The sequence below is a fragment of the Salvelinus alpinus genome, chromosome 30 (genome assembly GCF_045679555.1).
Source record: "Salvelinus alpinus chromosome 30, SLU_Salpinus.1, whole genome shotgun sequence".
Lineage (NCBI taxonomy): Eukaryota > Metazoa > Chordata > Actinopteri > Salmoniformes > Salmonidae > Salvelinus > Salvelinus alpinus.
In genome coordinates, this window is record NC_092115.1 from 22,255,613 (window position 1) to 22,280,316 (window position 24,704).

The following is a 24,704-nucleotide window of genomic DNA, read 5'->3' on the forward strand; positions in this document are numbered from 1 at the left end:
TAGACCACAAGTCTGGTTCATCCTTGGGAGCAATTTCCAAACGCCTGAAGGTACCACGTTCATCTGTACAAAGAATAGTACGCAAGTACAAACATGGGACCATGCAGCCATCATACTGCTCAGGAAGGAGACGCGTTCTGTCTCCTAGAGATGAACGTACTTTGGTGTGGAAAGTGCAAATTAATCCCAGAACAACAGCAAAGGACCTTGTGAAGATGTTGGAGGAAAGAGGTACAAAGTATCTATATCCACAGACCTATATTCGTATAACCTGAAAGGCCGCTCAGCAAGGATGAAGCCACTGCTCCAAAACCGCCAATAAAAAGCCAGACTACGGTTTGCTACTGCATATGGGGACAAAGATCGTATTTTTTGGAGAAATGTCCTCTGGTCTGATGAAACAAATAGAACTGTTTGGCCATAATGACCATCGTTATGTTTGGAAGAAAAAGGGGGAAGCTTGCAAGCCGAAGAACACTGTGAAGCATGGGGGTGGCGGTGCTTTGCTGCAGGAGGGACTTGTACACTTCACAAAATAGATGGCATCATGAGGAAAGAAAATTGTGGATATATTGAAGCAACATCTCAAGACATCAGTCAGGAAGTTACAGCTTGGTCGGAAATGGGTCTTCCAAATGGACAATGACCCCAAGCATACTTCCAAAGTTGTGGCAAAATGGCTTAAGGACAGCAAAGTCAAGGTATTAGAGTGGCCATCACAAAGCCCTGACCTCAATCCTATAGAACATCTGTGGGCAGAACTGAAAAGGCGTGTGCGAGCAAGGAGGCCTACAAACCTGACTCAGTTACACCAGCTCTGTCAGGAGGAATGGGCCAAAATTCACCCAACTTATTGTGGGAAGCTCGTGGAAGGCTACCTGAAACGTTTAACCCAAGTTAAACAATTTAAAGGCAATGCTACCAAATACTAATTGAGTGTATGTAAACTTCTGACCCACTGGGAATGTGATGAAAGAAATAAAAGCTGATGTCAATAATTCTCTACTTTTATTCTGACATTTCACATTCTTAAAATAAAGTGGTGATCCTAACTGGTGGTAAAGTGGTGATTTTACTAGTATTTAATGTCATTAATTGTGAAAAACTGAGTTTAAATGTATTTGGCTAAGGTGTATGTAAACCTACGACTTCAACTGTACGTTCTTAACCTTTCTCATAGTTTCAACACATTATAAATTAAACATTCTGGCAAATTATATTATTGATCAGCTATGACTTTTCAAATCAACCAGTAGTAAAATCAGCAGTGTTAGCTCCAGGTAAATGTTGCTCTTCAACCATTCCTGGACCTGCGACCAAAAACAAGCTACGTATGTACAGTACCAAAACAAATGATCTGATTCGGTCTCTTCGCAGTAAAATCTTCAGAACTGTTATGGTTGTATCCTATATTTATAGAGTGAGAGATTTATATAGTTATAACATTCTATTGTTTGCAGGAATTGTGTATGATTTAACAATTCTAAGTTTTGAATCTAGCCTTGTTTTGTGTATCAGTACATCGACGATCTCTTCCAAACTATTTTGGAATCTGTGGCACAGCTGTCAATGTTTTGGTCCTTAAATGAAACTGGTATACTTTTACTTTTTTTTATTTTATTCATCACAATTTGCTTTATCCAATTTTAGTCTTTAATGCAAGGCCGATAGACAAGTTCCTTTTCCCCCTTCCACTTGTCTCTTCCATTTTTTGCAGTAATGCTACAATTAGTTGGTTGTAATTTTGGGTAGAGCCGACATTTCGATTGCCCTAACAAGGGGCATAGGTGGTTGCCCTGTCAGGTGGTGTGGTTATGGGCGTGGTTGGTGCGGTTTTTAAATTGGTCTGGATTTAGCAACGAAGAGACGTTGCTAATTTCCTGCAAATCCATTAAATGTTTTCTCCTTGACTATGGGGTTTTCTAGTTCTCAAAGATTATATTCTTAAACAAAAAATGTAGGTAAATTAGCTTTTCTACATACTTTCTGTCTGTTAAAATGACTAAATCCAATCGCAAAGCTTTTTTCCATCCCGAAAATGTATGTTTTTGTGTGGTGGCAATAGCAGTGGTGGTGCGCATAAATGTATGTAAGTGGAAACACTGATTTTGTTTTGTGTGTGTATTGTGTTTTTCATGATGTCTTCTTTGGAACCGAAAAGCTAACTATTTTCACCAGCATTTTAGTGTCTTCATAATGGAGATCAGCTTTGTTTGTGTGGGGCTGTACTAAGATGAACTTGTGGCCATTGTGTATTTGCACATTACTATTTGTATGGTCACACTACAAGCAGGCAAAGTTGACTGGCAGGGCCTTAAAATAGGAATGAGCAGCTGACAAACTCCTAATGTAGGTTACCTTCTCATTCTTCCCTGATCTAGCCTATATTCCATTATGCTTACAGTATGCCTAATTCTGTACTCTGGTGTTGTTGTTGAGCAGCACCCCTCCTACGTTCCTTTTGTCTGCTGAAGTGTGGAGGCCTACCTGAACTCATGTTTATAATACTATCTTGTCTCCTGAAACAGGAATCTGCCAAGGTTTCTGACCTGAACCCCAATGCGAAAGCATGGGCCAATCACATGCTTAACCTGGACACCACCACTGGGACTGCGGATACACCTGCTTTCCAGCCATGGAAGGACGGCTGCGTTAGCAGCTCCGCTGACCCTGGGCCAGAAGGTCAGCCATTTTAAGGAACGGATGAGAATAGTCCTTCTGTTACCGTGTCCCTGTCTGAGTCTCAAATGGCACCCTATTCCCTACAAATGGGGACAAACTTTGACCAAAAACAGTGCACTGTGTAGGGAATATGGTGCCATTTGGGACGCATCCCCATGTCGTCACGGCACATGCAGCCAGGGGTGAATCATTGTTATCAATTTAGAGGGAGAGCTATGAATATTACCAAGCTATCCTTCCATCTAACTCATGAGCATAATCACTTATTTTAATGTGTGGAAGTTAAGATTAGCCAAGTTTAGCCGCTGTGGCAGTTAACAAGGGAATGGTGGAGACATGGAAATTATTAATTAGTTTTATTCTAACACAGCTTTTTATTTATTTTATTTAACCAGGTAGGCCAGTTGAACAAGTTCTCATTTACAGCTGCGACCTGGCCAAAGATAAAGCAAAGCAGTGCAACATAAACAACACGGAGTTACACAAACAAACGTACAGTCAATAACACAATATAAAAATCTATGTGCAGTGTGTGCAAATGTAGGGAGGTAGGGCAATAAATAGGCCATAGAGGTGAAATAATTACAATTTAGCATTAACACTGGAGTGATGTGCAAGTAGAAATACCGGGGTGCAAAAGAGCAAGAGGACAAGTAACAATATGGGGATGAGGTAGTTGGGTGTGCAATTTACAGATTGGCTTTGTACAGGTACAGTGATCGGTAAGCTGCTCGGACAGCTGATGCTTAAAGTTAGAAAGGGAGATATAAGTCTTCAGCTACAGTGATTATTATAATTTTTTTGCAATTGGTTCCAGTTATTGGCAGCAGAGAACTGGAAGGAATGGCGGCCAAAGGAAGTGTTGGCTTTGGGGATGATCAGTGAAATGTACCTGCTGGAGCGCGTGCTACGGGTGGGTGTTGCTATGGTGACCAGTGAGCTGAGATAAAGCGGGGCTTTACCTAGCAAAGACTTCGTTTTTATTTCACATTTATTTAACCTTTCTAGCCCAGGGGTTCCGCTAGCGGAACACCCACAACATTCCGCTGAAAAGGCAGCGTGTGAAATTCAAAAATATTTTTTACAAATATGTCACTTTCACACACTAACAAGTCCAATACAGCAAATGAAAGATAAACATCTTGTTAATCTACCCATCGTGTCCGATTTTTAAAATGTTTTACAGCGAAAACACAACATATATTTATGTTAGATCACCACCAAATCCAAAAAACATACAGCCATTTTTCCCAGCCAAAGATAGTCACACAAAGCAGAAGTAGAGATAAAATGAATCACTAACCTTTGATAATCTTCATCAGATGACACTCATAGGACATCATGTTACACAATACATTTATGTTTTGTTCGATAATGTGCATATTTATATCCACAAATCTCGGCTTACATTGGCGCCATGTTCAGAAATGCCTCCAAAATATCCAGAGTAATTACAGAGAGCCACGTCAAATAACAGAAATACTCATCATAAACTTTGATGAAAGATACAGGTTTTACATATAATTAAAGATACACTGGTTCTTAATGCAACCGCTGTGTCAGATTTTTTTTTTACTTTAGGAAAAAGCATACCATGCAATAATCTGAGACGGCGCTCAGAAATACACAACATTTCTCCTGTTGTGTATTTCGTATTTCTGTTGGAGTCAACAGAAATACGAAATTACATCATAAATATTCCCTTTGATGATCTTTCATCAGAATGCAGTGCCAGGAATCCTAGTTCCACAATAAATCGTTTTGTTCGATAATGTCCATTACTAGTGTCCAATTAGCTACTACTTTTGCTAGTACATTTAGTTCACATGTCCAAACGCTGTCGCCGGTCCAGGCGAACTCGGACGAAAACTTAAAGTTATATTCCAGGTCGAATAAACTGGTCAAATTAAGTAGAGAATCAATCTTCAGGATGTTGTTATCATATATATCCAATAACGTTCCAACCGGAGCATTTCTTCATGTCTGTATAAGTAATGGAATCTAGTGGAAGGTGTAGGAAGTGCAAACAGATCCATATATTACAGGGAATTGAATAGGCGATGACTAACATCGACCCTTCTCAGAATTCTCACTTCCTGTTTGGAAGTTTGCCTGCCATATGAGTTCTGTTATACTCACATACATACATAATTCAAACAGTTTTAGAAACTTGAGTTTTCTATCCAATAGTAATAATAATATGCATATATTAGCATCTGGGACAGAGTAGGAGGCAGTTCACTATGGGTACGCGATTCATCCAAAGTGAAAATGCTGCCCCCTATCCCAAACAGGTAGGCCAGTTGAGAACAAGTTCTCATTTACAACTTATAAATGACCTGGAGCCAGTGGGTTTGGCGACGAATATGTAGTGAGGGCCAGCCAACGAGAGCATACAGGTCGCAGTGGTGGGTAGTATATGGGGCTTTGGTGACAAAACAGGTGGCACTGTGATAGACTGCATCCAGTTTTCAGAGTAGAGTGTTGGGGGCTATTTTGTAAATGACATCGCCGAAGTCAAGGATTGGTAGGATAGTCAGTTTTACAAGGGTATGTTTGGCAGCATAGGTAAAGGAGGCTTTGTTGCGAAATAGGAAGCTGATTATAGATTTAATTTTTTGATTGGAGATGCTTAATGTGACTCGAAGTAGAGTTTACAGTCTAGCCAGACACTTAGGTATTTGTAGTTGTCCACATATTCTAGGTCAGAACTGTTCAGAGTAGTGATGCTTGTCAGGCGGGAGGGTGCGGGCAGCATTTGGTTGAAGAGCATGCACTTAGTTTTACTGCCATTTAAAAGCAGTTGGAGGCCACAGAAGGAGTGTTGTATGGCATTGAAGCTCGTCTGGAGGTTTGTTAACAGTGTGCAAAGAAGGGCCAGATGTATACAGAATGGTGTTGTCTGCATTGAGGTGGATCAGAGAATCACCAGCAGCAAGAGCGACATCATTGATGTATACAGAGAAAAGAGTCGGCCCAAGAATTGAACCCTGTGGCACCCCCATAGAGACTGCGAGGTCCGGACAACAGGCCCTCCGATTTGACACACTGAACTCTGTCAGAGAAGTAGTTGGTGGACCAGGGGAGGCAGTCATTAGAGAAACCAAGGCTGTTGAGTCTGCCGATAAGAATACAGTGATTGGCCAGGTCGATGAATACGGCTGCACAGTGCTGTCTTTTATCGATGGCGGTTATGATATCGTTTAGGACCTTGTTCGTGGCTGAGGTGCACCCATGACCAGCTCGGAAACCAGATTGCATAGCGGAGAAGGTACGGTGGGATTCGGAATGGTCTGTGATCTGTTTGTTAACTTGGCTTTTGAAGACCGTAGAAAGGCAGGGCAGGATGGATATAGGTCTATAAGAGAGTGTTTCCCCCTTTGAAGAGGGGGATGACCGCGGCAGCTTTCCAATCTTTGGGGATCTCAGACGATATGAAAGAGAGGTTGAACCGGCTAGTAATAGGGGTTACAACAATTTCGGGGGATAATTTTAGAAGAGAGGGTTCAGATTGTCTAGCCCAGCTGATTTGTAGGGATCCAGATTTTGCAGTTTTCAGAACATCAGCTGTCTGGATTTGGGTGAAGGAGAAGTGAGGGGGGGGGGGGGTGGCTTGGGCAAGTTGCTGCAGGGGGTGCTGAGATGTTGGCCGAGGTAGAGGTTGCCAGGTGGAAAGCATGGAAAGCCGTAGATAAATGCTTATTGAAATGGTTGTAGATTTATCGGTGGTAAGTTTCCTATGCTCAGTGCAGTGGGCAGCTGGGAGGAGGTGCTCTTATTCTCCATGGACTTTAGTGTCCCAAAACCTGGAATTATTGCTACAGGATGCACATTTCTGTTAGGAAAGCTAAGGCTAGCTTTTTCGAACTGACTGAGCTGGGCTATTCGTGGGGGCTATTCGATACTAATGCAGAACGCCACAGGATGTTTTTGTGCTGGTCAAGGGCAGTTAAGTCTGGGGTGAACCAAGAGCTATATCTGTTCTTAGTTCTACATTTTTTGAATGGGGCATGCTTATTTAAGATGGAGAGGAAAGCACTTTTTAAAGAGCAACCAGGCATCCTCTACTGATGGGATGAGGTCAATATCCTTCCAGGATACCCGGGCCAGGTCGATTAGAAAGGCCTGCTCGCCGAAGTGTTTTAGGGACCATTTGACAGTGATGGTGTGGTCGTTTGACCGCGAACACAATACACACGCAGCCAATGAGGCAGTGTTCGCTGAGATCCTGGTTGAATACAGCAGAGGTGTATTTAGAGGGCAAGTTGGTCAGGATAATATCTAAGAGGGTGCCCATGGTTAAGGATTTAGGGTTGTACCTGGTAGGTTCTTTGATAATTTGTGTGAGATTGAGGGCATCTATCTTAGATTGTAGGACGGCCGGGGTGTTAAGCATGTCCCAGATTATGGCCCCCTAAAAGTAAACTCTGAAGATAGATGGGGGGGCAATCAATTCACATAAGGTGTCCAGGATACAGCTGGGGGCTGAAGGGGGTCTATAACAAGTGGAAACGGTGAGACTTTTTTCTGGAAAGGTGGATTTTTAAAAGTAGAAGCTCAAATTGTTTGGGCACAGACCTGGATAGTAAGACAGAACTCTGCAGGCTATCTCTGCAGTAGATTGCAACTCCGTATCCTTTGGCAGTTCCATCTTGTCGGAAAATGTTATAGTTAGAGATGGAAATTCAAGCTTTTGGGTGGTCTTACTAACCCAGGATTCAGACACGGCAAGGACATCCGGGTTTGCGGAGTGTGCTAAAGCAGTGAATAAAACAAACTTAGGGAGGAGGCTTCTAATGTTAACATGCATGAAACCAAGGCTTTGACGGTTACAGAAGTCGACAAATGAGAGCGCCTGGGTTATGGGAGTGGTGCTGGGGGCTGCAGGGCCTGGGTTAACCTCTACATCAACAGATAAGGGTACGGCTAAAGGCTATAAGAACTGGTCGTCAGGTGCGTTTGGAACAGAGTAAAAGGAGCATATTTCTGGGTGCGGAAGAATAGATTCAAGGCATAATGTACAGACAAGGGTATGGTAGGATGTGAATACAGTGGAGGTAAACCTAGTCATTGAGTGACGACGAGATAGGTTTTGTCTCTAGAGGCACCATTTAAGCCAGGTGAGGTCACTGCAGGTGTGGGGGGTGGAACAAAAGGGCTAGCTAAGGCATATTGAGCAGGGCTGGAGGCTCTACAGTGAAAGAAGACAATCACTAACCAAAACAGCAATAGAGGAGGCATATTGACATTAGGGAGAGGCATGTGTAGCCGAGTGATCATAGGGTCCAGTGAGTAGCTAGGCGAGCTGGAGACAGGGCGATTCAGACAGCTAACGGGCCGGGGCTAGCAGATGGGCCTCCGGGGGACGTCGCAACGAAAGAGCTGGTTGAAACCCCCTCGGACGGTTACGTCGGCAGACCAGTCGTGATGGATCGGCAGGGCTCCGTGTCAGCAGTAAAAAGTCCAGGCCAATTGGCAAAAGAGGTATTGTAGCCCAAGAATTGTCTCATAGACCTCTTCAGCTAGCTGGGAGATGGGCCTAGCTCGAGGCTAGCTCCAGGCTCACTGGTGCTTGCTTCGGGACAGAAACGTTAGCCAGGTGTAGCCACTCGGATAGCAGCTAGCTAGCTGCGATGATCCGGTGTAAAGGTTCAGAGCTTCCGGTAGGAATCCGGTAATGTGGTAGAGAAAAAGCAGTCCGATATGCTCTGGGTTGATATCGCGCTGTGCAGACATCTACAGCTCGTAATGTTAAGTTATTTTTAGGGCTTGCACTTTAGGAGATCTTATATTAACAGTAATCATATTTTTATGGTATCCATTTTTACATCTATATATTGACCTTGTCTCGATCAACTGATTCCTACTGCATAACGTGTATTGTTTTTCCAAGTTTAGCCATCACAGTAGCTCCTAGCTAATGTTAACCACGTGGTTGGTTGTCTCCGTGTTACTCTTTCCAGGCTGTGAAGCCAGCGAAGACGACGTGTTTGAAGGGACCCTACTAGCTGACCCAGATGAGCCGGTGGCGGTGTTACTGGCAGAGCCAGCTCCCATGGCTGCCACCGTCACCCTGGAGTGCTCCGACCCTGCTGAATACCCAGAGTCTGGCCAGGAGGAAACTCACACAGGTGGGATCTTCATCCACTGGCGACAATTCATTTGAGTTGAGCAAAGCGTCTGTGAAAGTGATGCACAATTATAGAAATAAGTAGATGCACTTATCTTCCTGCATGTTTATAGACCAAAAAAAGCTGCAGATTAGGAGCTGCGTGGGTAGGGGTGTCTGTTTCCTCAACTAGCAGAGGGGCGGATAGACAAGTTTGCGCTCTGTCCAGTTCATCTTTTTTCCTTACCCTCGCCCTACTTGTTAGATTTTATGCACATTGATAGCGTGCTAGCTAGCAAACATCCTTGCCCTTTTATTTATCATAGTATTAGGCTAACAAGAGGCAGCAGCAATCTAAATGATCCGACCATAACATGCGAGGAGATGTGATCGGATGAAATTATGTAACGAATTGAGTAGACGAGAAATACAGCTTTGCTCTATCCAATCAGAGCAGCAGGGTCAACGTACAGCCCGCCCTTCTCTTTACAGACATGAAAACTAGCCAGTTGAGTTCTTTAGACCAGTATTTCCCAACCCTGGTCCTCGAGTACCCCCAACAGTACACATTTGTATTGTAACACTGGACAAGCCACCTGATTCAACTTGTCAACTAATCATCAATCCCTCAATGAACTGAATGAGGTCTTTGTCCAGGGCTACAACATAAATGTGTTCTGTTGGGGGTACTGGTGGACCAGGGTTGGGGAACACTGATTTAGACCACGTAGCACCTCGCACTTGATTGAAAGATGCGCACGGGCACCTGAAAATTACTTTTTCAGATTGCGGATAAAAAATTCCCTATATATGTTACGATACTTTTTTGTCTGAATACTAGGCACACCCCTCATACAAATGGTATTCAGAATTCACTGCAACATTGTGTTTAGAATATTAGAGATGTACGTCATGCATCAATGATTTTGTTTTGACTTTGTGGAGTTTCCTGTAGAACAGGTATTTTACGGTAATAGCCGACACGGTACTGCGTGTAATGAAATGAATGGTCTCATGTCACTATAGTGCACTACATAGGGATTAAGCTGCCATTTGGGACTTGGCCATTGAGTTGAATGAAATGAATGGTCTCATGTCATGGAAGTGACTGACTGAGTATTGGGTTGTCTATTCCCGCTGTGTGACGAGCAGGCAGTGAGACCCAGCAGGAGAGCCCTCAGGAGGACCTCCGGGAACACCTGAAGAAGACCCTGGAGTTCTGTCTTTCCCGGTGAGTAACAGCCATACTACACACTGGCTGTGTCACAAATTACATCTTATTTGACCAGACCCAATGGTGCTCTGGTCAATGGGCCCTGGGTGAAAGTAGTGCACTATATATACAGGGGGTTAAATGTCTCTTGATGCAGCGGATTTCCATCAAATGGATTATCTTTTTTCCAATTTTGAAAAGGACTAGAATTGGTCAAACTCGCAGTTTAATACATGTACAAAATTATCCTCTTTGCCTGAAAGCATGAGGGTCATGAAATTTTTATGTGAAAGGGGAGGTTAACTTGGTCCCAGAGAATCGATCTGTCAGTGTCAGTCAATGGATTTTGTCTTGTTGCTTTAACCCTTGTATATAGGAAGTAGGTTGCCATTTGGTACACAGGCATTGTCTACTACAATACAGCCAATAATGCAGCAACCATATAAACTACAGTTGAGCAGCACAGATGCACAGCTCTGCCATTATAGAACACAGAACCAGCCAGACAGAACTTTCATTGAGTCTTAGGGGAGATAGCTAGGGGATTCATTTACACCACAACTGTACCACTTGTTATGCTCTTCCCCATAATTGTCGATCCCAGGTTGTAGTTTTTATTTTTTACCTTTTCTCCCCAATTTCGTGATATCCGATTGGTAGTTAGTCTTGTCTCATCGCTGCAACTCCCGTACGGACTCGGGAGAGGCGAAGGGCGAGAGCCGTGCGTCCTCTGAAACACAACCCTGCCAAGCCGCACTGCTTCTTGACACAATACCCACTTAACCCGGAAGCCAGCCGCACCAATGTGTCAGAGGAAACGCCGTACACCTAGCAACCGTGTCAGCGTGCATTGCGCCTGGCGAACTCGGGGAAAGGCGGCTCCACAGGAGTCGCTAGAGCGCGATGGGACAAGAACATCCCTGCCGGCCAAACCCCTCCCCTAACTCGGACGAAGCTGGGCCAATTGTGTGCCGCCCCATGGGTCTCCCGGTCGTGGCTGGCTGCGACAGAGCCTGGACAAGGACCAGGATCTCTAGTGGCACAGCTAGCACTGTGATGCAGGGCCTTAGACCACTGAGCCACTCGGGAGGCCGGGCTGTAGATTTTGTTGATGGTGATTAAGTGCTGCCCATTCTAGAATGCATCCAGTAAAATTTGTTGCTATGATGACCAACAGCGGTCGCATTCTCATTAGTTCTATCTTCTGCCCTTTGTGGAAGGCTTGCTCTAAATGAAAGCTTTATTTCATGCTGTCAAAAATGTACTTGTGGCTGCTGTGGGGAGGGAGGAGTGACTTAGGCTACAGGGAGTGACTCAACTTTTTTGTCTTCTCTCAGAGAGAATCTGTCCAGCGACATGTATCTTATCTCTCAGATGGATAGTGACCAATATGTGCCAATCGTGACGGTAGCTAACCTGGACCACGTCAAGAAACTCAGCACGGATGTGGAGTTGATTGTCGATATCCTACGGTGTAAGTGACAGTCCTTTTCTTCTTCTTTTTTCTTTTTTACTAGACTTAATGTTTACTTATAGCATATATTTTTTTTACACTATAGAGACATTGTTGGGAATGGAGGTTTCATTTTACTTAGAGAATTTGTGTTATGGATTTCAGTTGTATCAGTTAACCTTGCTCTGTACAACACCAATTCCTAGCTAAATTTACATAGCAATAAGGTTTTGATTTTAAATTCACTGGACTTACTTATTTCCCTGCCTCCATAGCTCTGCCGTTGGTCCAGGTGGATGAGAAGGGGGAGAAGGTGAGACCCAACCAGAACCGCTGCATTGTCATCCTCAGAGAGGTCCCTGAGAGCACTCCCATAGAGGTATGTTCACTGGCTAGCCTCTGGCCAGGGTCCTTAGTCTTCTGTTCAAAAGCAGTGCACTAAATGGGGAATAGGGTGTTGTTTGGGACACAGATTCAGTTTGCTAAAGAAATCATGCATTTAGAATGATTTTATTTTAAACAATGCAGTACACTGACTACAAATGGTCAGTGGGTGTTGTGGTCAGTGGGTGCGCTCGCCCCGAGACACAGGCAAGGCAAAGCCCCGGCCCAGATGGTTTTTCCAAGTGCGGGGAAAAAAACCAAGTCCCACCCGACGCCCGGGCGGGCATAGAATTGAGCTACTCTTAACTGTCAGGGCCAGCACCTGCATCACAGCGTTAAAGCCAAAGCATAAATTGTGAAACCAAAACATACAATAATCCCATCCCCACCCTCACCCCTGATTGCAGGACCTAAAACATTTATACTGTACATTTGTGCATATAATTATTCTAACACTCATCTATTCCACCCTTCAGACATGCCACAGATCAACCGATCTTTCCCTATAAATCATCGTCATACCATTCTCCCATGGTGTCTCACTAGGGACTGGAACCTCCCCATCTGCAACATTTCTGCCGAAATTAAAAATACAAATAAAAGGTTTTACCCAAGAGCACAATGATATTTCCTGTTGACTGACTGACTGATCCTTCAAATCCACCAGCAATACAGTTTGCAGTTCTAACTGCCCCCTGATATTATGGCATAAGAAACCATGTACTACATTAGACTGTATCCAGTATGGTAGAAAGTGGAGCAAAATAACAGGTTTTTAACAAGATAAGGTCATTCTAGTACAAGCTCTTATATGATTACGCTATATTTGTGTTTTAACCATGGCAAGGAAGGTAATTTCCTTTTTTGAGTGCGCAGCACACTACTCTAGCCTAATATTTGCTAAGAGTTGTTTTCCTGGAATGGTGTAAAAACCTGTCTCTGCGTCAATGATTCGTTTGCACACCTTCCTCCTAGCCATGTTATAGACACCCTGTTGTTGGACTTTGAGAAAGTAATGGTAATGGTACGTTGTTTTGTTTATGTAGTGTTTAGAGGTTTCATCTATTGTGCCTCGTGCCAGTACCATGTCGTGCAGTGTGACAAATTAAAGGGTGCCGTTTTTAGCAGTTCAAAACATTTGAATGGTGTTATGGTCAGTTATTTCAGTCTGAACCGCACTCCCATCGGGGAATATTGACTAAATTTGAAGTTAAAGGGGCCCACTCCTCTCGTATTTTTTTTTTATTACATAGGATAGAGATAAGAGGGAGGTGCTGAAAATAGCAGTTTGCTAGATTCGATCGAATGCTGCAGCAATGTGTTCCAGAGGCAGCAGCTTAGACCGCAAAACCACCCTAAGCCACAATTGGGGCCTATTCAGTCGACACCAGGAACTTGTTCACAGTATCGAAGGAGTTTTGACGTTAAGCTTGACATTTGCTCTTGTTTTGCAGGAGGTCGAGGCTCTTTTTAAAGGAGAGAACTTACCTAAATTCATCAATTCTGAGTTTGCCTACAACGACAACTGGTTCATCACCTTTGAATCGGAAGCAGATGCACAACAGGTCAGAAACATTCAAGAATGTTGCACTATTGTAGGATTTAGTAATGGTGCATGAAGCAACTTTTTTTCCTAGCACGTCAGGTTTTAGGATTGTAGGGCTGGGTCAGTGAAACTGCCATGGTACCTGCCACTATCTGCCCTGCTATGGGTTTGGTGGTCTGGTGTACTATTGCTAGTTGCTACCATACAGTGTTTCATACTGGCCATGAGCTTACATTCGTGGGTATTTAAAAAATCCTGCTTTGTCTGAAGTTTTCATTTATCCTATTTTCCAGGCCTATCAGTATCTTCGTGAAGAAGTGAAAACCTTCCAAGGGAAGCCTATTAAGGTAAGCTAATTAATTAGTGAACTTTAATTAAACTAATATGAACATGACCCATAAACTGTAAATTCTGGAGTATTTCCAAGTATGGTGGTTCAGAACCTTTTCCGTCAGCAGAGCAACCAAAATGAATGCTTTCCCCCCCAGTGGATAACATAATTCAATATGCAGTTGTATGGGTTCATTTAGTGTTGATGTGACATAAGGCCTCAGACAAATGTAGCTTTTTTATCAAAATCTTTGTGCACCGCTTTGAAATGCTTACTTTGCTGATAAGTTTGAGGAAAAAATATATTTTCTATTCTCAAATCTCAGGCACGGATTAAGGCGAAGGCAATCGCTATCAACACTTTTATGCCAAAGAATGGCTACCGCCCGGTGGAGGTTCACCCTTACGCTCAGCAGCAACAACGTTACACCTCCTACTACATACCTCCAGTGTACAGCCCTCAGCAGCAGTTCCCCCTCTACAGCCTCATCACTCCACAGGCCTGGTCAGCCACCCACAGCTTCATAGACCCTTCGCTGGTGAGGACAACAGGCGTGCCCACACACAACCTAAAATCTAGTTTAGGGTTGCAAAATTCCAGTAACTTTCCCAAAATTCTGGTTTTCCCTCCTGATTTTGGGAATTTTCCAACTGGGATTTCTGGGAAACCTGGACATTTTTAGTTAGAAAGTTTCTAGGATTTTGCCAACCTACCACCCACAAGGCTACAATACAGGCCATTCCTAATTTCACTGTATAATATGCTACAAGAACTCTTGTAAAAGTCAATGATTTTGTGTTTCCTTTTCTAACAGGTTACCCAATTTCACAACACTCAATTTATCAATGGATTTACAACATCCCATAGTTTTAAACCAGCGACGTCTCCTCTTGCTGGTGTTAGGCACTACTCTCCCAGGAATAGGTGGGTACCCTGAGATTCACCATCTAATGTGGACAATACCAACCTGTGCCTGTATTCACAAAGCATCTCACAATTGGAGTGCTGATCTAGGATCTGGTCCCTCGTGTATATAAGGTCAAGCTGATTTGTATATACAGTATATCAGCACTCCTACTCTTGAGTCTTTGAGTATGGGCCCAGAATTCTAGATTGCTGTGCTTGTATAGATAGGATCTTCAAATATGATATTGTTTCTTTTCAGGAATCACATTCACAGTAAACCTCACCTGAGGCCCACAATACCCAACATGGACCAGCGCGGCACAGGGCTCCTGGACAGCCCCACCATCTTCAACTTCCCCACGGAGCGAATTCTGAACGGGGTACCGCGGGGTTCCCCCCAAATGACGCGCCTCCCGAGCCAGAACAGAACCAGGTTACCCCCCTCCACCATGACCTACCCCAGGAGAGACATCAGTACAGGTCGTGTAGAGCCCGTCAGCACTGACTACTCACTGGGCATGGGCCGGGGAAGGTAAGGTATCCTCCACTATATGCATGATCATCACCACCATAGACCTCCATAGGCGGTTTCCCAAATGGTACCCTATTTGTTATTTAGTGCACAACTTTAGTCCCAGGCCCTGGTGCTCTGGTCAACAGTAGTGCACTGAATAAGGTGCTATTTGGAGCGGATTATAGTATTACAACAAAGTGAGCAAGGTGCTCACGTTTTGCATTGTTAAAATCTCTGTTATGCTAAGTTAGGCTTCAAATAGAATACAATTGTCTGTGAATTTTTCAAATGTTCTCTTTTTTAAAGGACAAATATTTATGGTTCTAGGAAAAAGAGGGACGACAACAAGTTTACAGTAAGTACATCTTTTTTAATTTATCTCCTCTTAGACTTGTCTTTGACTTGGAGAAAGAGCCATCAGTGGTGCTGCTGCAAGCTTTTCAGGCAGTGACATCTTCTGACTGAATTTCAATATTGCAGGTCTTTTGTACGTACAGTTGGCTGGCTTTGTGGGTGTCCCAAATGGTACCCTATTCCCTATATGGTGCATTAATTTTGACCAGACCCCTATAGGCCCTGGTCAAAAGTAGTGCACTATATAGGCAATAGGGTGCCATTTGGGATGCTGTCTTTACTCTGTGACTGACTATATTTGATGCTGTTCTGTTGTGTAGAGAGTGGCTACCCAGTCTGACGGTGTTTCATGCTATTCTGTTGTATAGAGAATGGCTACCCAGTCGCCACCCCCTCCTCAGAAGCCCCCGTCCCCCAGCTTTGAGCTGGGGCTCTCCAGCTTCCCCCCTCTGCCTGGGGCCGCAGGCCACCTCAAAACCCCTGATGACATGTTTGAGAACAGACTGGCCAGCATGGTATTAGGAGCCACAGAGGACAGGGTCAGTATCTACCAACACAAGCGCTCATCTCCAGGCCACCATACTCTGTGTCCCAAATGGCACCCTATTCCATATATATAGTGCACTACTTTTGACCAGGGAATATGGTGCCAATTGGGACTCAGGCAAGCTCTTATCTCCAAGCCAGCATACTCAATAACTCAGCTCAACATTTCAGCTTTGCCGTTAGTTGTATTGTTTTTCATGTCTTTTTGTATCGTTCCAGAATGTAAGCGTTGATGCCAGCTCTGCAGGTGCCCTCCCCTCAGGAGGACCCAAGGAGCCACTAAGGACGGTCACTTCTCCACAGCCCCCGAACCTCCAGCCCACTGCTCCCCCGAACCCAGGACCAGCCTCTGGCCCTGTCCGTGTTTCCTCCAAACCTGCAGAGTGAGTGTAGGACATGTTTTCCCTTCATGTAACACTTTGGATCCAACCACCTCCCCCACACACACACACTATTTCCATCAAAATGTGTAAGCATACCCCCACTAACATGATTTGTATAGAAAAACAGAACAGTGTGCTTTACATCTCATACTCATCTTTTGTCTCACCATTTCCTTGTCAGTGTGTGTCCCATTTGATAACGTGGAACACCATTGTTGTTGATGTCAACTGAATTTGTGTAGAGAGAGAGAACATAGCTGACTTGGAAGAATTTCATGTCATTCACATCATTGTGTGAAATAAATGTTTGTTTTTCAGGGAAGTGAAGGTTCTGGAGGTGAATCAGGAGACTCAGGTCTCTATGGAGCGCATCACTACTGCTCTGTACACCGCTAGCAAATCTGTTCAAGTCAATGGTACTGCTACAGTAAGTAAGCTGTCTAAAGCATTTTAAACATAATCAGGTCCATTTTCCATATTATTAGCTGATAAAGATTTTTTGATAGTCATAGATACAGGTAACTGCCCAAATACAGGAAACTCCAACAAAAAGTGTCTTAATAGGGAGGCGGGCTACCACTAGCCAAAACAGCTTCAATGCACCTTGGCATAGATTCTTCAAGCGTCTGGAACTCTATTGGAGGGATGCGACACCATTCTTCCACAATAAATTCCATAATTTGGTGTTATGTTGATGCTGGAAAAAGCGGTCTTAGGCACCGGGCCAGAATCTCCCGTAAGTGTTTAATTGGGTTGAGATCTGGTGACTGAGACAGCCATGGCACATGGTTTACATCGTTTTCATGCTCTTCTGACCATTGTGACCACTCGTGCCCTGTGGATGGGGGGCATTGTAATCCTATGGGGGCATAGCCATGGTAGCCAAAATAATGACCTGCCCAGTATTTTTATACATGACCCTAAGCATGATGGGATGTTAATTGCTTAATTAACTCAGGAACCACAGTTGTACGGAAGCACCTGCTTTTAAAATACTTTTTATCCCTCATTTACTCAAGTGTTTCCATTATTTTGGCAGTTACCTGTAAATGCTGATTTGTGGTCGGTAATAATCATGTTTTCTGGACTTTAATATGTCAAACCAGTGGGCATAGTCAATGTCCTATGAAATGAATCACCTACAAGTATGTGTTTTGTTTTGTTGTTAGGAACTGCGAAAGCCCTCTTACGCTGAGATCTGCCAGAGGATTAAAGACCACGCTCCGATACTACAGGCCCCTAAAGAGGCCAAACCAGCCAGCAGCGCTGCCTCCGCAGGAGAGGAGAAGAAGTGCACTGACGCAGCCCCAGGGGACAGGGGTGAGCCAAAGGTCACCCGAGAGACATACCCATGCTCCTCCAAGTCTGCCACCCTCGGCAGACCCCGAGAGGTCCGGAGACCAACCGGCCGGTGGACTTCACCACCCCCCCACCACCCAGGGAAGGGTGCCAGCAGCAAAGATCTCAACACTCCCCCAAAGTCCCCGCAGTAACCCCCCCCCCCCCACTGCAATCAAGTCAATTTCAAAACAAAAATGTGAGAGTGAAAGAAATCTGAAAAAGTCAGGGCTATTCAAATACAACCTATTCCAAATTCACCAGTCATTCATAGCATAGAGAGGATGCCTTTCTGGATCAGGGCTTTCAGACAATAGCACTTTAGTGTGCATATAGAGCACCGTTAATCATTTTTACTTATTTATTTTTGGAGGGTTTATTTTTTTTATTTTTGTTAATCTGAACATGTACTCCTGTTCAGATTAGTGGGATAAATTCATATGTCCAAAGTATTGTGAGGTCATCAGTGGAAGCCAACAACGGGTGAATGAAAGGAAGCAGATGAGGAACAGAGTAGCTGTTGCCATGTCATTTGTTGTGACTGTGAGGGGGTGTCTGTATGTCTTGTATGCAGTCCCGTTAAGTGGTGATGTGATTTCAGTGCAGGGTGTGATGATCACCATATCAGTCAGACAAGATGGCTGTGCCCCAAATCGTTCCCTATGTAGTGCACTACTTTCGATCAAAAGTAGTGCACTACATATGGAATAAGGTACCATTAGGGACGCAGCTATGATGTGTTTTACATATTTGTGTTCATATTCAAGGTCAACTAGTCCATGCTCATTTTACGGACTTAACTAAAATCCTCAGAAGATGACTTACTTTCTGAGGGACTTCACCACCGGTGTCATTTATCAAAACTAGATTACCTTTTTGCCAACACGGAACACTTTATCTCGTTAGAACACCAGCATTTGAGGAGAATACATTTATTTGCATACTGGTTTTGATCGTTGGTACAAGTACTACTTGTTGCGTGCTGGTGGTTTTGAGAGCGCCTTAGACTTTCTTTATCTGGTATTTCTTGTGGTAAAGAATTACATTTAGTTGTTTTCTGTTGTCCAATGCAGGAGTCTGTTTCCTAGCCGTGTAAAGCACATTGCTAGTTAGTCCTCGTAGAGAGCCACTATCAGGGTCAGTAGAAATCTACATGCATTTTGATCTTGGAAAAAGCAGATGAGGGTCGTTCCAGCAATTCGGTGCCTTTTTGAGATGTGTAACTTGGTCCAATTTAATTTCTTCACTTTATTTTTACTTTCTGTCATAAAGAGCACGTCAAACTTAATTGACACATTTTCCCATCTCAGCGTTAAATAAAAAATTACTATAGTAAGTGACAAAATAAGTAACACTGTTGACTGTCGCAGGGTTGACAATTTCATCTTAGATCAGCCGTGAATCCCATATTGAAAGGTGGAATGGAAGTTTGTTGTGTGTAACAGGGAATGGCAATTAATTGGCACCTTCACAAACATTTTTAAGTTAACATTTCTAGCCTGTCTATCTATGGGTAACAGGGTTGACGTGTTATGCTTGACTCGCTCAGTTTTCTACCACAAAACACCAGAAAATGGCAAAAGAGTAGAACCAGGTCACCTGCTTTTACACTATGATTTGACTAGATGTTTATGTTTCTTTTGGAGAAAAACATATTTAAAAAGGAATAGTTTAACTATATTAAAATGATAGTTTAGTTCACGTAACAGGTTTGACCTTTAAATTGAGGGACACAGAAAATCACAAATAAAAAATTATCTTCAGATATGACTGTCAATGCAACAAATTAACTAGGGCTTTACAATGATGGGTTAAAATATTCCTCGAAGTCACGGAGGGATTTTGAATTTAGGCACTTTAACAAGTCTTCATTCATATAAAGAATTTGATTTATTGAATTCCCATGTGGTCTATATTAAAAGGCACTTCATTTAATATAACACACTTTTAAAATGCAATATTAGTGCACCATTTATACTTTAAAATATCAAAGGAGTCCAAAAGTTAATCATTTCGTGGAACGACCCATAAATTCATCACATGGTGTCGATTGGTGCCTCTTGTGGACTATTTTCTTTCTTTACTATTTTGCTGTGAAACAAGCATGTCAGACTAGTTCAGTGGGCACATACGTTGGCAATGGATAGGCTACAGTGGAGGCTGCTCCGTGGAGGATGACTCATAATAATGGCTGGAACGGTGCGAATGGAATCAAACACTTAGAAACCATGTGTTTTGATGTATTTGACACCGTTCCACTCCAGCCATTAACACGAGCCTGTCCTCCCCAATTAAGGTGCCACCAACCTCCTGTGCTCAGCTACTAGGAGTCGGCAGTAGGGTTTTGGCAGGGTGTAGTGACTTCATTCAAACAGTGGGATGTTTTATTTTAGATAGCTATGGTGCTAGCTAGAGGATGAACCTGGAACTTGCTACTTCAAATAATCTGGTACTGTACTTAGATAATAATACTTGATACATGTTGTCAACTAAACTTTGCACTTTGTTTTGTTTCTGGATTAATTAAGAAATCCATATTTTACCTACATACAGAAGCAAAAGGGAACCTAACATGTAAAGACAAATATGGAAAGGTCTGATGGTCACATAAGTAAGCCCTTTACAATTTCAGCTATACAACCAATAGATTTTCCCCCTAAAGAATGAACTGTCTTCTTGCCATTTGACTTGTGCATTATTATTATGTTGTGACAGGATGATCAGCTTTCAGAATCTCTCAAATGTTGACTAATTGTATTAACCTCTATGGGGATAAATTCACACACGAGTTAAACTTTTTTGTTTACTGCCATGTAAATGCCTATAAGACATACTTCCGTGCATGCTGAGAATAACAACTTTAGGCTTGGTATAGTCATTTTATTTTGTGCACACAACCTATGGAGTCACACTAATTTTATTTTATTGTTTTGCTTTTGAGGTAGTCATTTGTGAAACCACTGGTGCGTGGTGTTTTTTGAAGCTGTTTTAGCTTCTTATTCAGTATTACAGTAGTTAATTGTAATGTGGGTGTACACCTTAGAGAATGTGTACACCTGGTGGCTCAAATGGGAAAATGAAGTGGAATTGGTTAAAAGGAAGAAGTACGATATTCTTTCCACTACAAATGTTATATTTGAAGGTAAACCATAATGCAGCCATTTTAGAAATAAGGTATTGCTTTATTCATTGGGTGACAGTCAAAAGAGTAGTAAACTGGACCCTGTGAGAATGCAGTGAATGAATGACCTTTGACCTGTTTGCATACTGTGAACCTGAGCAGCTTATAGATGAGTCCTTTCAGTTTGGGCAAGAAAATGTTGGGCAGAGGGGGCAGCACTCTTGGGTCATTCCAACTCCTTCCCCCTCACATACAGTAGAAGTGCCCCTGTTCACTAGGACTTCACTCAATATTTATTTTTGGCATGCTTTTTTCTCTTTTTAGAATGCCTTCTGTAGATTTCTCCTGGCTCTCCATACAAAAACCATATAGCTTCCAAATTCCCCTCTGTACTCTGCATAAATGTATAAGTAGAAAAAAATAACTCATACATAAGTGGAACTTGTGCACTTCTTTAGTGTCTCATTGACGTCTTCCTGCAACAAGGAGTTGAATACTCTGCTTAGATAAGAGGACTCATTTTGGAGAGGAGACATTGCCTAAGTCACAGAATGGCCTGTACTGATAGTCATTGCTGCTTTTGATTTTGATGCGTTTGATTTTGGTTTGCAAAAACATCATTTAGAGTTTGATTTTGAAAGACTGGGATGCACTTGGGTGGACAGTCTTTAAATTGCAGAGTTTTTTTATTTTATTTATTTAAAAAAAAATCTGAGCTGGTATAAAAGACATGATGCACCATATCTGCTTATTTATAAACCAATGCTGTTTATTCCATGAGAGAGCATAATTTTTTTTATTTTTAAGAAGAAATATACAATATACAACTGTATATTTTCCATCCAGTGTTTGAAAAACTTGAATTTTATTTAAACTTGAAAATGACTTTGCCTTAACTTTTATATGAGACAATGTAGAGTTTATTTCTTTTCAAACCCCAAAATGTTACTAAGGGTAACACATCTAAATGTTTAGTCATACCAAACATCACAAGTCTTACTAGGTCTTAAAGTACAAATCTAGCAGCATTCTTTGGGAGGGGTGGGTGTAAAATTGTAAGAAAATAATCTAATTTGATTAACCTTGTTTCTACTTCCTATTTTCAGTTTGTTTTGGGGAAATATAAATCCTGTAAATGCAAAATAGTAAATACTGTATCAAATATGTGCACTTTGAAGTGTGTGCTTTGCTTGTACAATTGTAAATAATCTGAAAAATATAGAGGTACCTTAAAATGATTTAAAATATATATTCATCTTGTTGAAATATTAATGTGGCTTTTTGAGCTGGATGTAGGATAAAAACAAAATGTTGTGATTTGAATTTGGGGGGGAAAGTATTCTTTTTTTTTTTTTCTTTTTTTTTTCTTCTATTCTGGTGTGAAGAATTGCGTCTCCCTCACTTTGCGACAGGGAATGTTGTCTGATTGTAACTTTTTAAATGTCATTCTCATTCCATGTCCTTGTTGTGTTTTTCAACCCCTGGTAGACAATGTTTTCTGTTGGCCAGCCTCTTCACTGTGCACAGTGAGAAAAGGGAAGAACCTACCTGTCGTACAAACACAAATCCTTAAATGAAAGCACAGTCAGTACTATTATCTGACGGACTGTGCTTATAGCAGTCTGTGTGATTTAGCCCATACAAGAATTCTTTATCACAGTAAAGCACATTTTTAAGCACAGGAACATCAAATCTTTCACACACAACCAATTTCAAGTCCATAGCAGCATACTGTATAATTGTACCAGACAAAAACCTTACATGTTTGGAGTGAAGGTGATTTAAGCATTGTTGATATTCTGTTTTGTTTTTCTTTTTTGAAGGTTTGTTTTTCATGAAGATGTACGTCAACTGAACTTCCGTAGCCCCCAGCACTAAACTTCACAAATAAAATTTCCATTGGTAGGCTTTTACCAGTGTTTAGACTCAAGTATAATAGTGTAGATATTTGTACACATTTCAGCAAGAAAATTAGTTTTCTGGCACATACTGTATAACATATACTGTGCATTGTCTTTTTATCAGTTGATCACACATGTGGACTGCATTTATCTGTGCCATTCATTTGTTTCAACCTGGCAGTTTTTGACTTGTACTTTAATTAAACACTTGACATTATATTTGTTACTGAGGAAGTGTAGCTGGTCTGGAAACTATAACTGGGAATAATAATCTGATACCACTGACATTAGACACAGTACTCATAGCAACCCGCATCTGATCTGGCTAATGAAGTATAGGTATGTACATTTTAAGCTAGTCTATGCTAGTAGGCCTTTCTAATGCAAAATGCTAATACTTTTGTCTTTGCAGATTGGGTATTGATATGTTATCGGGCTGGGCACTGAGTTTGTATGAGAAAGTGTTTGTTTGCGGGAAGTTAACCAAACACGAATGCAAAATTGACTGACGGTTGAAGTAAAGTAAACCAAAGGGTGATTAGCCAGCCAGGTGTGTGCAGCATGATTCTGTTATTGGTTTCTCTCCTGAAGATGATGGCACTGCTTACAGTACGAAAGTGTTTAACTTTTTCTTCTTTTGCGCACACTACTAAAGCCCTGTTGTAATGTTCGGGCTGTTCTTGTGTTACTGTGCACAGACAGTGTGTCTCATATCAAGCGGTCTCGTTCTCCCTGCTCAGTTCGCTTCTTTCTGTTACGTCTCACCAGTTTGATAGTGCCATGTATTTTTTGCAAAGGTTGCAGCTTGTTGTAAATTGACTGTGTAAAGTGATGTTATAATGCACCAACTGACTGGAATGAGACTATCCAATTGTCTCACTATCAAATCACTGTGTTCAATTAACTCATTTTTACGCTAACAGCAGTGGACAATCGATGACTTGATGGGGAGAATAACCTAACGGTAACAGTTGTTCATCGAGGTTTCTTTGAGGGCTTTTGATTTTTGTCTTAACTTTTCTTCCATTTAAGACTGGAATCAAGTGTACATGTCAACTATCGATAATTTAAGTTACTCTTGTGTAATGATGTAAAACTGTCTAATTTGGAGAGAAAAAAATGTAGCTTATTGAAAAATAAAGATTTAGGCACTGTTAATGAGTTGTCTCGTGATTGTGGTACACACAATCTGGGGGTTGGTCCAGAAAGCAGGATGAATGAGTGAGTTAGCCAGCTAACTGTCCTAAATATTGTGTACAAAACATTAGGGCATCGACTGACCAGACACCAGGTGTCTTTCCATTACATAGACTGACCAGGTGAATCTAGGTGATGGCTATGATCCCTTGATGTCACTTAAATCCACTTCAATCACTGTGTATGAAGGGGAGTGGATGAGTTAAAGAAGGATTTTTAAGTCTTGAGACATGGATTGTGTGTGCCATTCAAAGGGTGAATGGGCAAGACAAAATATTTAAGTGCCTTTTGAACGGGGTATGGTAGAGGTGCCAGGCGCACCTGTTTGAGTGTATCAAGATCTGCAGTGTATCAAGAATGGTCCACCACACAAAGGACATCCAGCCAACTTGACAACTGTGGGAAGCATTGGAGTCAACATGGGCCAGCATCCCTATGGAACGCTTTCGACACCTTGTAGAGTCCATGCCCTGACGAATTGAGGCTGTTCTGAGGGCTAAAGGGGGTGCAACTCAATATTAGGAAGTGTTCCTAATATTTTGTATACTGTGTAGACTTGAAATGGTATAATTGACTTAACAACCCATATCAAAGTTAATATTTCTAAGTTAACCAGAAAATATAGGCATATGACTGTCAGCTTCGTAGCTGGCTAAATTAATCCTGCTTTCTGGGACACCCCACAGCTTCTATTTATTTTCTAGTGCTAGATTTGCTTTCTCGCAG

The 24,704-nt window shown here is 42.2% G+C and overlaps 1 protein-coding gene across 2 annotated transcripts in view; it reads left to right on the top strand.

Annotated features, from left to right (window-relative positions):
- LOC139560350 (la-related protein 4B-like) overlaps positions 1-23,939 on the top strand; it is a 40,329-nt gene extending 16,390 nt beyond the window's left edge. The window contains exons 3-17 of one of the 2 annotated variants that reach the window (XM_071377035.1): positions 2,529-2,682; positions 8,646-8,813; positions 9,944-10,022; positions 11,342-11,478; positions 11,733-11,836; positions 13,296-13,406; positions 13,681-13,734; positions 14,044-14,256; positions 14,533-14,642; positions 14,884-15,156; positions 15,445-15,493; positions 15,861-16,031; positions 16,258-16,421; positions 16,740-16,848; positions 17,591-23,939. In XM_071377035.1, the coding sequence (XP_071233136.1) occupies positions 2,529-2,682; positions 8,646-8,813; positions 9,944-10,022; positions 11,342-11,478; positions 11,733-11,836; positions 13,296-13,406; positions 13,681-13,734; positions 14,044-14,256; positions 14,533-14,642; positions 14,884-15,156; positions 15,445-15,493; positions 15,861-16,031; positions 16,258-16,421; positions 16,740-16,848; positions 17,591-17,914 (2,220 nt within the window). In that variant the 3' untranslated portion in view covers positions 17,915-23,939. The remainder of the gene's footprint in view (positions 1-2,528; positions 2,683-8,645; positions 8,814-9,943; positions 10,023-11,341; positions 11,479-11,732; positions 11,837-13,295; positions 13,407-13,680; positions 13,735-14,043; positions 14,257-14,532; positions 14,643-14,883; positions 15,157-15,444; positions 15,494-15,860; positions 16,032-16,257; positions 16,422-16,739; positions 16,849-17,590) is intronic. The other variant, XM_071377036.1, reaches the window with a different exon arrangement.
- The last annotated feature ends 765 nt before the right edge of the window (positions 23,940-24,704 follow it).